The sequence below is a fragment of the Hoplias malabaricus genome, chromosome 14 (assembly GCF_029633855.1).
Source record: "Hoplias malabaricus isolate fHopMal1 chromosome 14, fHopMal1.hap1, whole genome shotgun sequence".
In the NCBI taxonomy this organism is placed as follows: Eukaryota; Metazoa; Chordata; class Actinopteri; order Characiformes; family Erythrinidae; genus Hoplias; species Hoplias malabaricus.
Window position 1 is genome coordinate 34,519,040 of NC_089813.1, and position 15,092 is coordinate 34,534,131.

General features: G+C 39.6%; 2 protein-coding genes across 2 annotated transcripts in view; one reads left to right on the forward strand and one right to left on the reverse strand.

Annotated features, from left to right (window-relative positions):
- The window catches only part of rab3c (RAB3C, member RAS oncogene family), a 42,240-nt gene that overhangs the window by 17,227 nt on the left and 9,921 nt on the right, over positions 1-15,092 (reverse strand). The window lies entirely within an intron of this gene.
- On the forward strand, positions 391-6,423 carry plk2b (polo-like kinase 2b (Drosophila)). Its single transcript, XM_066643878.1, has 14 exons — positions 391-590; positions 1,317-1,424; positions 1,511-1,627; positions 1,884-2,013; positions 2,132-2,315; positions 2,716-2,914; positions 3,158-3,305; positions 3,573-3,667; positions 3,781-3,910; positions 4,014-4,094; positions 4,368-4,527; positions 4,932-5,061; positions 5,556-5,666; positions 5,796-6,423. The coding sequence occupies exons 1-14, from the start codon at positions 408-410 to the stop codon at positions 5,994-5,996; spliced, it is 1,977 nt and encodes a 658-aa protein (XP_066499975.1). The 5' UTR covers positions 391-407; the 3' UTR covers positions 5,997-6,423.

The following is a 15,092-nucleotide window of genomic DNA, read 5'->3' on the forward strand; positions in this document are numbered from 1 at the left end:
CCCAGGTGATTGCTAAGAGTTGCTCTTGTGTGCAGGTGATTGCCTTTTTGGTTGTCTTGTTATCTCTGGTGGATGTTGGGTGGGTGTGTATCTAAGATGTAAAAGCTATAACTCCCGTGTATTATTGTGCATTATTGTGTATGAAATATCCTGTTTGAATATGGGCTATTATCCATTGAATTGAACAAGGGATGGGTCCAAACAGCCCATAATCGTTATTTAACAGAAAAAAACCGCAGCCTGTCGTGTTGAAGGGCTCTCAGTCCTGCAGTGAGTATGAAAGCACAGTGTGTGCGGTTTTCCCCCCGGTGTGACGTTGCGTCGAAGCGCGTGCGCGCGTCGGTATAAAAGCGCCCGGCACAGCAGCGAGCGGCCAAGAGTTGCGCGCAAGACACTTGTGAGGAGCCATGGAAACAACGAGGAGCCTCAACGATTGCACGAGCGAGCAGAGGCGCGGGAAAGAAGAGGCGAACCGAACAGAACCGAGTCCGAACCGAACGGAGCCGAACAGAAACAACACAGAAACGAACAGGATCATCACTGACCCGGCCACAGGGAAGTGCTACTGCCGCGGGAAGGTGCTCGGAAAGGTGCGGGTCTAATCGAGCTGGTTCGGTTCTGGTCTTGTTTTGTGTTATAGGGGTCTGCATCTCTGTTTGATCATTCGAGACGTGTTCAAAACTTCAGCAGAGCACTGAACTCTCAGCTAGAAATTTGTAAACAATTAACAGCTGGAAAGTGAAATTCTTGCTGGCAGTTTGAACGCCGTCAGTTGTTTCTCTTGACTTTATTAATGTTTCCTTCTGTTTCTTGCAGCAACGATGTCAGAATATTGAATCATTACCTTTAAACGATTGCTTTTTAATGTCTCAAAAATGTTAAACTACATCAAAATAAAGATTCATTACTAAACACAGACGGAGTATCTCCAAGTAATTGCTTGTTTCTTTCAGGAAACAATTCTTTAAGAATCATTTTTGCCTTTAAATTTTAAAAAGGTAGAGAACGTTTAAGTGAATGAAGTAAAGAACATTAGAACAGTAAAGAAATTATTACACCAACAGTGTTAATTTAACACTAATAGTTTTGTATAATAGCTTTTGTACAAAAATGTGCCTCAGAAATAATTTAAAAAAAAGAGGTAAATAAACGTTTAATAGATTAACTTTTCTAAAAATCCGTGGGAACCAAATATCCTCAAGGGTTTTAGGCAACTGACCAAGCTTTCAAATCAATGTCTTTGAATGTACTTTGTGCTGATCTGTTACATGTTGTAATTGGTGACAGTAAACTAATCCGGTTACTTTGTGCTGCAGGGAGGCTTTGCTAAATGCTATGAGCTGACGGACCTGTCTGCGGGGAAAGTTTTTGCCGCCAAAATAATCCCTCACACGCGCGTGGCCAAACCTCATCAGCGTGAGAAAGTAAGAGCAGAGCTAAGCTAATGTACTCTCTCTATCCGTCCTCAGCACTTTCACGCTTATGTAACCACAACATGCTGTTTTCACAGATTAACCGAGAGATTGAGCTGCACAGAGGACTGAGTCACAAACACATTGTTCACTTCTACCACCATTTTGAGGACAAAGACAACATATACATCCTCCTGGAGTACTGCAGCAGAAGAGTGAGTCATAGCCTTCAGTGTGCATCCTTAAGAGTTCACTGCATTCTCTGGCTCTTGCTTAAAAAACAAATAGAAGTGGAGAAAGTGGGGTTCTTTGATTAGAAGTTGAAATGTTGCTTCTTTTGATATGTATGTTATTGAGCAAATTAAAAATGTAACAATCACATTCCTAAACAAACCAAACTTTATTTCAGAATAAATATAATGCTAACAGTAAATTGGCTAACACAGCTTTGTCAATGCTTTCTCTTAACAGTCTCTGGCCCACATACTGAAGGCTCGTAAAGTGCTAACAGAGCCCGAGGTGAGGTATTACCTGAAGCAGACTGTGTCAGCTCTCAAATACCTCCACGATCAAGAGATCCTGCATCGTGACCTTAAACTAGGTACACAACCTCTGAAAAACCCTTGCTTTTACTAATTTATAGCTGTGTTACAGCACAAACTCCTAAAGATGCCAACATGAAGTCAATGTTCTGTGTTCTTTTCTCGTTTACTCTATAGGGAACCTGTTTGTGACTGACGCAATGGAGCTGAAGGTTGGTGATTTTGGGCTCGCTGCCAAATTGGAGCCAGTCAGCAACAGGCGCAAGACAATCTGCGGGACGCCAAATTACCTTTCTCCTGAGGTGCTCAATAAACAGGGTCACGGCTGGGAGTCGGATATCTGGGCTCTAGGCTGTGTAATGTAAGTCCTGCAAACCTTTGCCTCTATCACCTTCCAATAGTGCACAACAGGAGTATTGTATATGTCTCAGTATGTGAAATGTTGGTGTCTGAGCTGTAGATATTCCAACACAGCACTGCATTTACCAGCTAGGCACAGCCAGTGAAATAGAGCTTACATTTATGTTGTGTATATCTATATTTACATCTATCTACATTTAGTTACATGACACTGGCATACTCTACCATTTGGAAAAACTATAATGTTCAAGATATAATGTTTATGGACTGAATAACTGAAACAATCCTCAGAAAGAATTACTGAATCAGATGTATATATGTCTTTAGAGTGTTATCATCTTAAAGAGCTGTTGTTTCTGTGGTGGATTTCTTTAACTTAAGTCTATAACCCTTTTCTACAGGTACACTATGCTTCTGGGCAAGCCACCATTCGAGACCACTAACCTAAAAGAGACATATCGCTGTATTAGAGAGGCACGCTACACTTTGCCTTCCACCCTGTCACTCTCAGCCAGGCAGCTCATTGCCAGCATGCTCTCACGCAACCCAGCAGACCGCCCTCGATTGGACGAAATCATACGACATGAATTTCTCACACAGGTTTGTTTTTAGTGCTGCGTCTCTGGTCTCAGTTTACTTATGAAATTTCAGTACATGTTTTTGTGTATATCATTTACAAGTTACTCCAATATATCCATCAGTCACTGTCAAAAAAAACAAAACAGTATACTGAATGACAAATTTGTGATGTAAATGTTGAAGAAATGTGACACGAATTTAAACCAAGTAAATGTGACTGAGGCTTTCAGCACCAACACATGAATGTGTGAATTATCTCTGCAGGGCTTCACCCCAGAGACCCTCCCTGCCAGCTGTTGTCTCTCTGCTCCTGACTTTCACATCTCCAGCCCTGCCAAGAGCTTTTTCAGAAAGGCTGCAGCTGCCCTCTTTGGTGGAAAGAGAGACAAAGCCAAGTACTTTGAAAATATCAGTAAGTGATTGGTTCTTTGATAATTCATGATGAATGATGGAGCTATCTATATATTACATTTCAGATAACATTTCAAACATATTTTCAGAAAGCAATCTAAAAAATGTATTGGTAATCCAGGTAGATCTTATCCCATCTTCTATATGTCATAAACACATATACATTGGCTTTGGTATTGCATTGGCAGATATGTATGTGCAGGATACTGGATTTTGGCAACTGCCTGCAATTCATGTGTTGAGATGACTGTACTTTTTGTCTCTACAGATAGAATAGCAAAGGAGGAAGATGACATCTACAAACTTCGCCATGAGCTCAAAATGACAACAATTAACCAGCAGGCTGTCACAGCATCACTGGAGGTGAGCCATGTTCATGATTGGCTGGCTGAAATAGAGTGTTGATGAGAGAAAATGTGCCTGAGAGTGACGTCTAGTCCTCACAACGCCTGCTCTCTCTTCCTGTGCCTTTTTAGGAAAGAGGGACTCCGTCACAGCCGGCTGGAAAGCCCGTTTCCTTGGCAACCGACGTGCGGCCTCAGGCACGAGACACCATCCGCATGATTGTCAGAGGCAGCCTGGGAAGCTGCAGTAGCAGCAATGAATGTGAGTGTGCCTGTCATCAGGCAGTGGATGTTAATTTCTTGTCTCGTAACAGTTCATTAGCAGCAGTGAGCGTGTTCTCAGTGTGTTGGCTTTTGGTTTGTAGGTTTGGAGGACAGCACCACAGGCTCTGTGGCAGAAGCTGTTGCTAGTGTTCTCAGAGGCTGCCTGGATCACATGCCAATAGGTAACCTATCAGAGTACCATTCAGAAATGACATGTCTGTTGTTGCTGTCCAAATTATCTTAAAAATGGCAGCTTTACAGAAGAAAAAAACAAACAAAAAAAAAATATTTTTTTCCAAGCCATGAAATGTTCATACAGTATAAAGGACAAGCTGTTGCATTTAAAAGTATAAAACAATTAAAATCTTTAAAAAAATGTGCATGCTTCAAATCCTTTTATAGTGAAAAGTAATTTTAGTCGGTTTAATTAAACCCTATGAACTCTGTCCCTACAGCTGACAAGCTACCCAAGGCTAGCGGATGCAGCAGCCTTCAGTGGGTGACTAAGTGGGTGGACTATTCCAACAAATACGGCTTTGGCTATCAGTTGTCTGACAACACTGTGGGCGTCCTCTTCAACAGCGGAACACACATGAGTCTCCTCGCTGATAAGACGTAGGTGCTAAGACTTGTTCAGTTTCCAATCCAAGCCAATTGATGTAATAAGCACTGTTGTGAAGGGCTCACTCTTGTCTGTGATTACCACACAAATCATGTAAAAAAAAAAATTTGCACAACACATTTTGCATTTTTTTTCCTGCTGGTTAAATATACTGTGGTTAGAAATGGCCTTACGTGACAATGTGAACGGTACTAAACACACCGACTGTTCTGAGCTTTATTTTTATCAAAAAAGTAATGTTTTAGTGTTGTTTTAAGGACAATGTGTTAAAACAGAATACGTAAAATTCATATAAATAGAAACTAATGCAAAGCTCACATATAACTATCATATATGCATATAATGGTATGTTTGTACAGGTATGATATAGAAACTTAATATTCTCTCTCTCTCACAGGACTGTGTTGCAGCATGCTGAGATGGGCCAATGTGCTGTAATGTACACAACTGATGTGCCTGAGAACTGCGTGGGCCAGGTCACTATTCTCAAGTACTTCGCTCACTATATGGAGGAAAACCTAATGGATGTGAGTGAACTCGTCCTACACCTGTAATGTTCAAAAATAAAGTGTAAACCTTAAATATTGACTATTAAAAAAGACTGTGCTGTGAATACAGTATTTCACTGTTATTCACTATTTATCTATTTTTAGTGTTATTCTATGTTCTTTAAGTCATTACTTGGATACTTCTGTCCATGTCTGAGAAACATTTGGTCTAATTATGTGTTGTAAAATTAAAGTCACACCTGATAGTTTCAGCCCGAAGCTTCCTGTCTATTCCATAGGAATGGCCTGTTATTTCTGATGTGTTTTTTTTTACTGCACACATTTCTATTTATTCCTTTTTACTTCCACTGATGGTATAGTAAAGTTTGAACCACTTGCTCCAGGTTGTGTTTCTGCTTTTAAGGCTTTTAGTAAAACTATGTATTCTTAGGAGTTGTGTGCTGATCTATAGCAACATATAGCTGTGCTTTTGCTTCAATTTGCCAATGTTAATCTCCATCTACTTTGTCTAGGGAGGCGATATGTTAATAGACACAGATGCTGAAAAGCCAAGTATCTACTTGTTGCAGTGGCTGAAGTCAGACCGGGCGCTGATGATGCTCTTTAGTGATGGGACATTCCAGGTAAACAAACAACCAAAGGCTCCCTGCACACACAAACTCACAGATAATGACTCACCATTGGAGTTACAACACCTTGCGTCCTGTTTCAGTTCCAGCAAAATAAACTTCTCTCTCTTTCTCTCTGAACAGGTAAACTTTTACCATGACCACACCAAGCTCATCCTGTGGACGCAGCGGGACGACTACCTGCTGACGTACATCAACGAGGAGCGAGTATCAGCCACCTTCAAACTGAGCATGCTCCTGAGCTCCGGCTGCAGCTTGGAGCTGCGCAGCCGCATGGAGTACTCCCTCAACATGCTACAGCAAAGATGCAGCAGACAAACCTAAGACTGTGGATTGTACTGTTTGTATGTGTGTGTGTGTGTGAGGGCAGACCATGCAAAAATCTATGGAGTGAACGGACCCCAAAGCACAGAAGCAAAGACTGTTAAATGTTGGACATAAAAAAAGAGGGAGAGAGAGTGAGAGAGTGTTGATGGATGCTGTGAGCAGCTGGATACTGCAGTGTGAAAGTAGGGCAGAAACAAAGGAAGTAGATGAACGATGTAGCACTATGTTTAAGAAAGGAGGTGGGGAAAGGAGAGACTGGGCTGGAACCAGAGGCTAAATGAAGATTACTCAGAAAAGTCAAAGAGAGCGGAGTTACACTTGAAGCAAAAAAAAAAGTCTGGATGAGATGAGTGTGTTTGTATGTGTGTGTGTGTGTGAGAGAGAGAGAGAGAAAGATTGTTTTTAAGGTGTACATTCCCCAGATGTGCTAAAATTTACAATGTAAATATTTATTTATTTAAATAATAATTAATAAATTAAAATGATCAACGTCTGTTATCATTTTCATTCCTTTTGTGAACTACAGTATTATGACTCTTTGCAGTGCCTGACTGATAAACTGAGTAAGTCAAATGACTACTGTGTAAACTTCATTCCTTTCTCAGAATGTATTCAATATTTGTGTATTGAGGTTTCATTTCATTATCCCATCCAAGGAAACTTGATTTCAGTTTGCCAGGGTAAAGTTCAGACGTTAGATGTATTTGGACAATCCAGGTAATACAAAACATATTAACGATACTGAGCTCTGAGGACACCTGCGTTTTTGTTTAACAGATGAATCCTGATGTCAATAGTCTAAGATAATTTTCTTGTTTTAAAAAAACGATCTTAGACTTATTTTAATGAGTGATGTAATTCCTTTTTCAAATTATCCCTCTTAGTGATGACCACAGTCTGTATTTTGGGAACAGAGCATTCACTCAGTCCATGAAAGGAAATGGTCTGTTCAACAAACCATGATTCAGAACCAAAATACTGGCATGCATATTTGTTATTTTCTCCACCCACTTGATCAAGCTAAACTCCAGATAACTTTGGGTTTTATAGATTTCCAACAATACTTCAACATACCAGGAGAGGCAACAGCACAAACCTAGAACTCCTGACAAAGATATGTATAACGACTTTTATTACACTATTCTCCCAGTGTTTACAGGGAGGAAAACGATTAAGAACTCCACCTAATCTCACACTACTGGTTGGCATTCCTAACACAAGTCACTTTCCCACAGCCTTTGCAGCAGTCAGTTAAAACCCTACTACATGGCCAAATGAATTAAAACATTAAATTAATTACTTTTATCGTCTTAGGAAGGCCTTACATTAGATGTTCAAACGTTAGGGGTAGGATTTTATTGCATACAGTCACATAAATATTAGTGCTGTCAGTTACTGGGATTGGATGATTAGTTTGGGATCACAAGCGCCACTCAATCACAAACTAATTGTCTTGAGCTCAATTACTCAAATGCCACAGTGACATTAGAGACTCGTGCAGATGCTCCAGAGGATCACATTCTATCATTAATGATTTTCTATGGATTATACAAGCTGTGTGTTCACAGCTGAACTCCTCTGTCAGTACACTTCAAAGAAGCTGAATTCACTAATTCTGAGGGGTGTCTATAAATATTTGAGCACCAGCAGCACCTCTCCTTCATATAATGTCTTACTTAATTGTTACTGACACCATGCCATGACCATGTAACAATGAATTTTAGTGCAGCATGGTGGCACAGCAGGTAGTGTTGTTGCCACAGTTCCAGGGTGCTAGAGTCTTGGTATTAAAACTGGCCTCGGGGTAACATTCTGTGTAGGTTTCAGTGTGTTTTAACAGTTTCTGACCCTTCTGTTTCCTCCCATAACCCCAAAAAATACATGCTGTTAGGCAGAGTGGCTGCGTCAATCTGTACACAGATGTGAATGACTGAGTGAGTGTGTAATACTCTGTGATGGACTGCTGGTGTGTTTCTGCTCAGTGATTACACATAGGCTTTCTAGACCCACCGCAAACCTGTTCCCTGAAGTGTTTGAAGGAGAATAAATGAAGGAACAAACAAGTTAATTAATGAATTCATTTCTTTTTCATAATGTACACACAATATAGAAAACTGTAATTAAGTAAATGCTAATACATTAACCATATAAACCTGATTAAATGTTTTCTTTTTTTTTTTTACTTTTGGAAGCAAATAACAGCAGTGATGGTTAATTACAAACTACTGACTTGATAAGAATTGATAAGACAGAGCACTGCAGGGTTCTGGAAAATACTCAATGCATTCTAATCACTGCTTAATGACTTAGTAATAATCAGCCTGTTACTAAGCAACCACTGAGATTTAACCAGATTTTGTACATGGCATTTTCATATTATTATAACATTTGAAACAAATACAATTAAAAATGATATTTAAAAAAATACATTTTAAATTCCAAACTAATTATTAGTTTTGGCACCATCATCAGGAGATGGTGAGTTCAGTCCTGGTCTTTGAAGGCCAAGAGTTTAATGGCACGTTTCCATTGGATGGTATAGACTTTTCAGCCCTGGTCCCAGGTCGCTTTAGCATAGCATAGCTCCATTGTGAAATGCAACTGGTAGCATCACAAACCCCACCTTTAACGGGAACCACAGGCATTGAAAACCACAACAACGGTGCAGTAACATTTGTGTATTCATGTTTTTTTCTTGTCATGTTTTTTCTTTTTTTGTTTTTGGGACTGAACATGGCTCTGCACCCCAGTTTTCACAGAGCTGTAGATTTTTCGTTCCTTGTTGCACATCGAACTCTCACAGGAATTTGTCATCTGCCAGCAATCCAAGTTACATTTGAACATCTTCAAAATACCACAGAATAATGTTTTAAGTTGTAGCTGTTGGTCAGATAAACACAAATAGGATGTGCAGCTTGCAGATGTTTAGTTTGTGCTGGAGGTCTGCATTTTGTGTTGACTAACAAGTCTGTCTGCTCGTTTAGTGCTCTGCAAGGTTTACGTCACATTTAGTCCCTACTTCATTCACGAGCAAGTACTAAGTAAAGTACCAGTTCCAGGTTTGAGGTACCAGATTTGCCTAATGAAAAAAGCCCAAAAAAAATAAAAAGCCAAGCCAAGCTGAGTAGGTATCATGCAGCGGAAAAGTGCTGTAAGTGTCAATGTGGCCATCGGTTAGCTAACATAAATAGAACTGCCAATAAGTGCTCTCCTCCAAGTATGTTGACATCTGTCTAACGTTTGTGGCAGTTCAATCAATCAATCAATCAGTTAATTAAAGTTTATTTATATAGAGATTTTAACAACGTAAAATTCATGAAGTGGAGTACTAGTATTTCCTTACAGTGCCATTCATGCACATTCATTTTCAACAAAGACACTTTCCTGGACCTGTTGTACTCAGTTAGCTCTCCTGAGTGATGAAGAGAACTAAGCCTCTGCATAGTCCTCCACCCCTTCAGCAAAGAGATATATTGAGAAAGACTACACACCCTCAGCAAATGTCTTTTTTCAGTTTTGGTCAAGTCTGCCAACTCCACAGAGGTGTGGGATTCTCTGTGTGTGCATGTGCGTGTGACTGCATTAGATGAAGCTGTGGAATGGCAGATACAGTAGAATTGTAGCACGTGTCTTATTTCTGCGTGGGCTTCACTATCCTCATCACCATAGTGAGTGTCTCATCAAGCAGAGCAGGTCATGTACTTTTCTATATTCAAACACCAGGCAACTCACTGTGCGCAAATCTGAGCTCCAGAGAGAGGGTAACACTGACCATCAAAGGCTTGGTAAAAATTCACTAAACCTACATTCATATCTGAAGTATCATACTTCCGGTATGTGCGGTAAATTACACAAGCCTAATTAAATAAGGACAAAGAAGATATTCCAGTGATTTGTGGTGGCCTACCACATACAAAAACCAATGATGCATATACTGTAATGAAAATCTTGGCTGTGGAGAGGCAACCTTTTGAAATGTTATTTCCGTGGAAATATCAGGAGAGTCTGATGCAGCTGGCCTACAAAAGAATCATATGAACAGTCAGAAGAGCCAAAAAATGCCTCCGTTCTCAGCCTGAGGCGAGTAAGAGCTGGATTTCACAGAGAGAGGAAATGCTTCCCCTCATCACAGACCAACTCTAATTCAGCAATAAGCAACAGCGATGGCCATCTTCCTGCTTAGATCCAGTGTACAGGTAGGCTTCATTTAAGTGGGGGCTAGGAATTGTGTGGTGGTTATTTTTTTTACATTAAGCCCAACCTGCGTAAGACCATATGGAGGAGACTCCGAACGGCTTTGAATAACAATGTTTGAAAGCTCTGAAAATGCCAGGGCTGCCCACACACACAGTGCCTCCTCGATAAGATAACAAACCCAGTACCGTGTCTGACGTCAACAGCAGCGGTTTCCTGAGAGACACTCAAACGTATAATGCCTTCACAGTTCTTCACACACACAGGGAAAAATCATCTTAAACACTTCTCTGAAACTGAAACAAAAAGTCTTCTACTGAACCAAACCAAAAAACACGACACTGGTCTAATCACAAGACCCGACCCTAACATTCTTCCACTTCAGATGCTTTGGTTTGCTATTGCATAAGCACAGATCTCCAAGCATCCCTTTGGTCAATACTGGTATTACAATATTGGTAAAGAATAGAAACACATGGTAAATACATCCTCCTACTTGCACTCATAAGAATGAAGTGCCAGAAGATGTTGTTTTAAGTGATATCCTAGGACCAAACTGGTTCTCAGTTGTTGTAATAAAGTGTGATGATGAACTTTTTCAAAGATAAGAGAAGAACTGAGAAGAATTTAGGGACCTTTTTAAAGAGTAAACGTTTGGTTCATGTGTTTATATTACAACTTTTATTTTCTTTAATGATAACGATTATTCACATTATAGCCAGCAAACACAGAAACAGCAACGCTAAACTGACATTATGTCTTTAAATTTACCCAATGGTCTGGAACTACTCCATCCATGCATCTGAAGACATTGCACACGTGGGCTACTATAATTTCTGTGTTTATAGTGTATATTATCTTAAGCAGCTTAGGCAGCTAAAACGACCCTGGAAAACTCAACACACTTAGAGGCGAACATCAGATATGCTTTGGCTAAAATCACACAGAATCATACAGGGGTTGGACAATGAAACTGAAACACCTGGTTTTAGACCACAATAATTTATTAGTATGGTGTAGGGCCTCCTTTTGCGGCCAATACAGAATCAATTTGTCTTGGAAATGACATATACAAGTCCTGCACAGTGGTCAGAGGGATTTTAAGCCATTCTTCTTGCAGGATAGTGGCCAGGTCACTACGTGATGCTGGTGGAGGAAAACGTTTCCTGACTCGCTCCTCCAAAACACCCCAAAGTGGCTCAATAATATTTAGATCTGGTGACTGTGCAGGCCATGGGAGATGCTCAACTTCACTTTCATGTTCATCAAACCAATCTTTCACCAGTCTTGCTGTGTGTATTGGTGCATTGTCGTCCTGATACACGGCACCGCCTTCAGGACACAATGTTTGAACCATTGGATGCACATGGTCTTACTGGTGCAATGTGCAATTAATGAAGATTGGCCAACAGGCTGCTCCAATTTAACCATGAAACCTCCCACACTACAATGACAGGTGTTTCAGTTTCATTGTCTAACCCCTGTATGTGGCGAAGGAGGGCAACACAAAGCACCCAAAGAATTATTTTGTTCTTTAGATGATCAGTTATATTTATTAGTTCCAAATATATGTTTATAATAAACCACATTAAGGCAGCATTTCCAATACATCCAAACCCCGAAAAAGTCCTCTGCCTTCTCCCTCATACATTCCAACCACTTACAACCTTACAACCTATGGGCTATATATGAAAAATTGTGTGGGATGGATAAGAAATTTTCTCTTCATGTTTTAGAGCTCTTGTTGTAAATGTACAGAGAGAGAACTAGTATGTCAAGTCCTTTTACTTCCGAGAGCTCATCAAGAGCGCAAGTGCGTGTCAAGTCCCACCTCTTCTGCCCTACGCACACAGCTGTTTAATCACACTGTGAGGCACATAAGACACACCACTAAATAGTGTCAACAGTGTTTTTTAGTTTGTACATGATTTAACATACTTTCATGAACAATGAAAGAGAAGGCAATTAAAAAGTACAGAGTTATTACAGAGTGTAATAAATTACCATTTTCGCATGCTGGCACAGCTGGTAGCCTCGCTGTTACACAGCTCCAAGCATCTGCTCTAGGTGAGTTTGTGAGGAGTTTGGTGTGTTCTCTCCATGGTTTCCTCCCATGGTCCAAAATCACATATTGGTAGGTGGATTGGCGACTCAAAAGTGTCCTTAGGTGTGAGTGTGTGTCGCCCCATGCAGGACTGGTGCCCCCTCCAGGGTCTGTTCCCACCTTGCACCCAATGATTCCAGGTAGGCTCTGGACACACCACGACCCTGAACTGGATAACGGTTACAGACAATGAATGAATTAATGAAAAATATTTACTTGACTGAAATACCTCACACCCAAAGAGACATTTCTAAATGTTCTCAAACTCTAGAGAACTCTCTGAATGTTTAAATTAAGAAATGGTGCCAAGGTGCTGTACAGTGTCTGACAATTTATCCAGTTCAGGGTCGCGGTGGGTCCAGAGCCTACCTGGAATCATTGCTGCGCCACCCTAGACGTATTTCTAGATATTTAATTATGCTATAATAGTCTTGTATTATTTATTCCCAGTAGTGCCTCAGTATCTCAGTTTTTTCCTTTTTGTCTTTAGGGAATATGAAAATATCATACGTATTAAAAATCCATGATGAATGGACTAAAAGGAATAACGACAACTCACTTGGAAATAATCCTTAATTAAATTCTGTTCGTATTTAAGAACGATTATTTTCTCTTAAGTCACATGTTGTCCTAACAGCAATTATATGCCTTGCCGCTGAAAACCCAGCTCAAAGACATTTCTTGTTGTTGAAACAAAACAGCATTATTTCAGTCCTCATTATAGGAGGACATTTAATGTAAGTTAACATTTATGGGCCATTCTCCTGACTCATTCATCACAAACACTTCACATAGAGTAAACAGCAACTAGTATTTTCAGAATATGCCAAAAAAAGAAAGAAAAACATGAATTGAAATAGTCTAGATTTTGTTTCTTCAGTGGTTATGTGTAGAGTTAAAAAGAAAGATAAAGAAACCATTTAGAACAGACACATTTTAATATGAACCCAATCTATCTACTCTGCAATTCCTTAGTGCTACCAAGGCACAGAAGCACCTCCTGACCTGCTCTAGTTCAGAGAAATACCATCTAAAATGTTACAAGGACAGGCTGGCTTTGTCTCTGCCCGCTGCTGTAATATCTTCAGAAGAAGAGATATCCCTCAGGCACCAAGAGGAGACTGGCATTTTATTATCAGAGAATAGAGAGAGGCAGGGCATCAGAGATCAAATCTAACCCCAGCACTGGCAGAAAAAAAAATCCATAAGGAGAGGCAGCACCAACGTCAAGCATCTATCTTTATATACAGCAACGGTCAATCATTGAGAGGCTTTGTAAAGCAGTAGCAAGATGAAAAATATGCGAACAATTTCCACTTTCCCCGAATGTATTCAATCAGAAAAACAGTTCTTCGGCTGCTTATTGAAGCTATGAGGCCATTTTATCTCGAATGAAAACACATAATATTAAAGGCTGCAATGACATCCAGCCAGCACTGACATTTTCACAATTCCTACCTCTAACCGTTTGCTGTCTGCAGCATGAAAACTAAAAATTAAACATATTTCTCACAAAGAGTTAACCTCAACCAACTAGCATGTAATGATAGAATGATGAATGTATCGCTCATTTGTTCCTTTACTCTAATTGTAGTAAATAAGCCAAAAACGTCGGCTTTTTGTTTAGAGTTACTTCAAGTTCTCTCAATCCTCACTTAGCTGCTACGAGGTTTCAAATAGGCTTGCTTAAATGTATCTGACAAACATTCACATTAAACCGGTTTCAAAATGGCTGCTACTACTGTTTGTTTGAAGGCTCATTCCTTGTTACAGGAAAAAGCAGCTTCTTAGCTTTACTTTAGTCTCAGCGACAAACACTTTGCCCTCAATGAAATCCAATCTAGTCTTTCTTTGAGGAACATTGTTTTTAAATATTTAATTAATTTTCTAATACACTTGTTGAAAATGGGAGACCTCTTCCCATATTTCTCCTCACACAGGCTTTCATATATTTTTCAACATATTTCTACAAAATCATTATTACAATCTCCTGCTGACATCACCTTTTTGAAATCACATCATTTATATTGTTTTTAAACTCATTACTAGCCTTAAATTATCCCCCTTCCCAGTTTTTTTAATGTGTTGCAGGCCTGAAGTGCAGGAATGGATGTATATTAACAAATAAGAGTAAAGTTTGTAGGTGTTTTTATTTACATTTTCCATACTGTCCCATCTTCTTCTGGTTTAAAGGGAACCAAAAGTGACAAGTGACGTCACTTGTCTAAAAAGAGGTATAATATGTCCCCTTTAAAGGCTAAGCACCAGCTCTATGAAAGTGTCAAACAAATAAATACAGTGGAATTTGAGTTCCTAACTTGTTTTTATTGATAGTCAGAAAACATGTTATTTCTTACTAATTCAAAGAATAAGGTTTAAAAGACAGATGCCGAGCCCGATTTAATTGTTTTTAGAAGAGAGAAACTCTAGAGAGGAACTATCACTTTGTGGCAATATAAGAGATCCTCCTAAGCCACAAAGGTAAATATCTACTGTCTCTATTGGTCTGCTGGTATATTGATGTACTGTAACAGCTGAGAAAATTAAATTAAACATTAAACTGAATCAATGTTTATCAGTTTATCATACATGACAATTTGTTTAGTGGCTGATAGCATTATAGATATAATTCATGAATGTCATTAGAGATGTCTGAGAGAGTATCGTCTCCCAGGAGAATGCACCCCGTGTTTAAACATCTCTCCCTCTCTCTAGGCTACACCCAAAGCAAATATGGTACCAGTGAACATAATTTAACATCTGTGGTGCAAGACAATCTGCTGAGTAAATGTTTG

Coding starts and splice junctions, on each gene's coding strand:
- plk2b (XM_066643878.1), top strand. CDS start 408: ATGGAAACAACGAGGAGCCTCAACGATTGCACGAGCGAGCAGAGGCGC. Junction 2,316..2,715: donor TGGGCTCTAGGCTGTGTAAT/GTAAGTCCTGCA, acceptor CCTTTTCTACAG/GTACACTATGCTTCTGGGCA. Junction 2,915..3,157: donor GACATGAATTTCTCACACAG/GTTTGTTTTTAG, acceptor TTATCTCTGCAG/GGCTTCACCCCAGAGACCCT.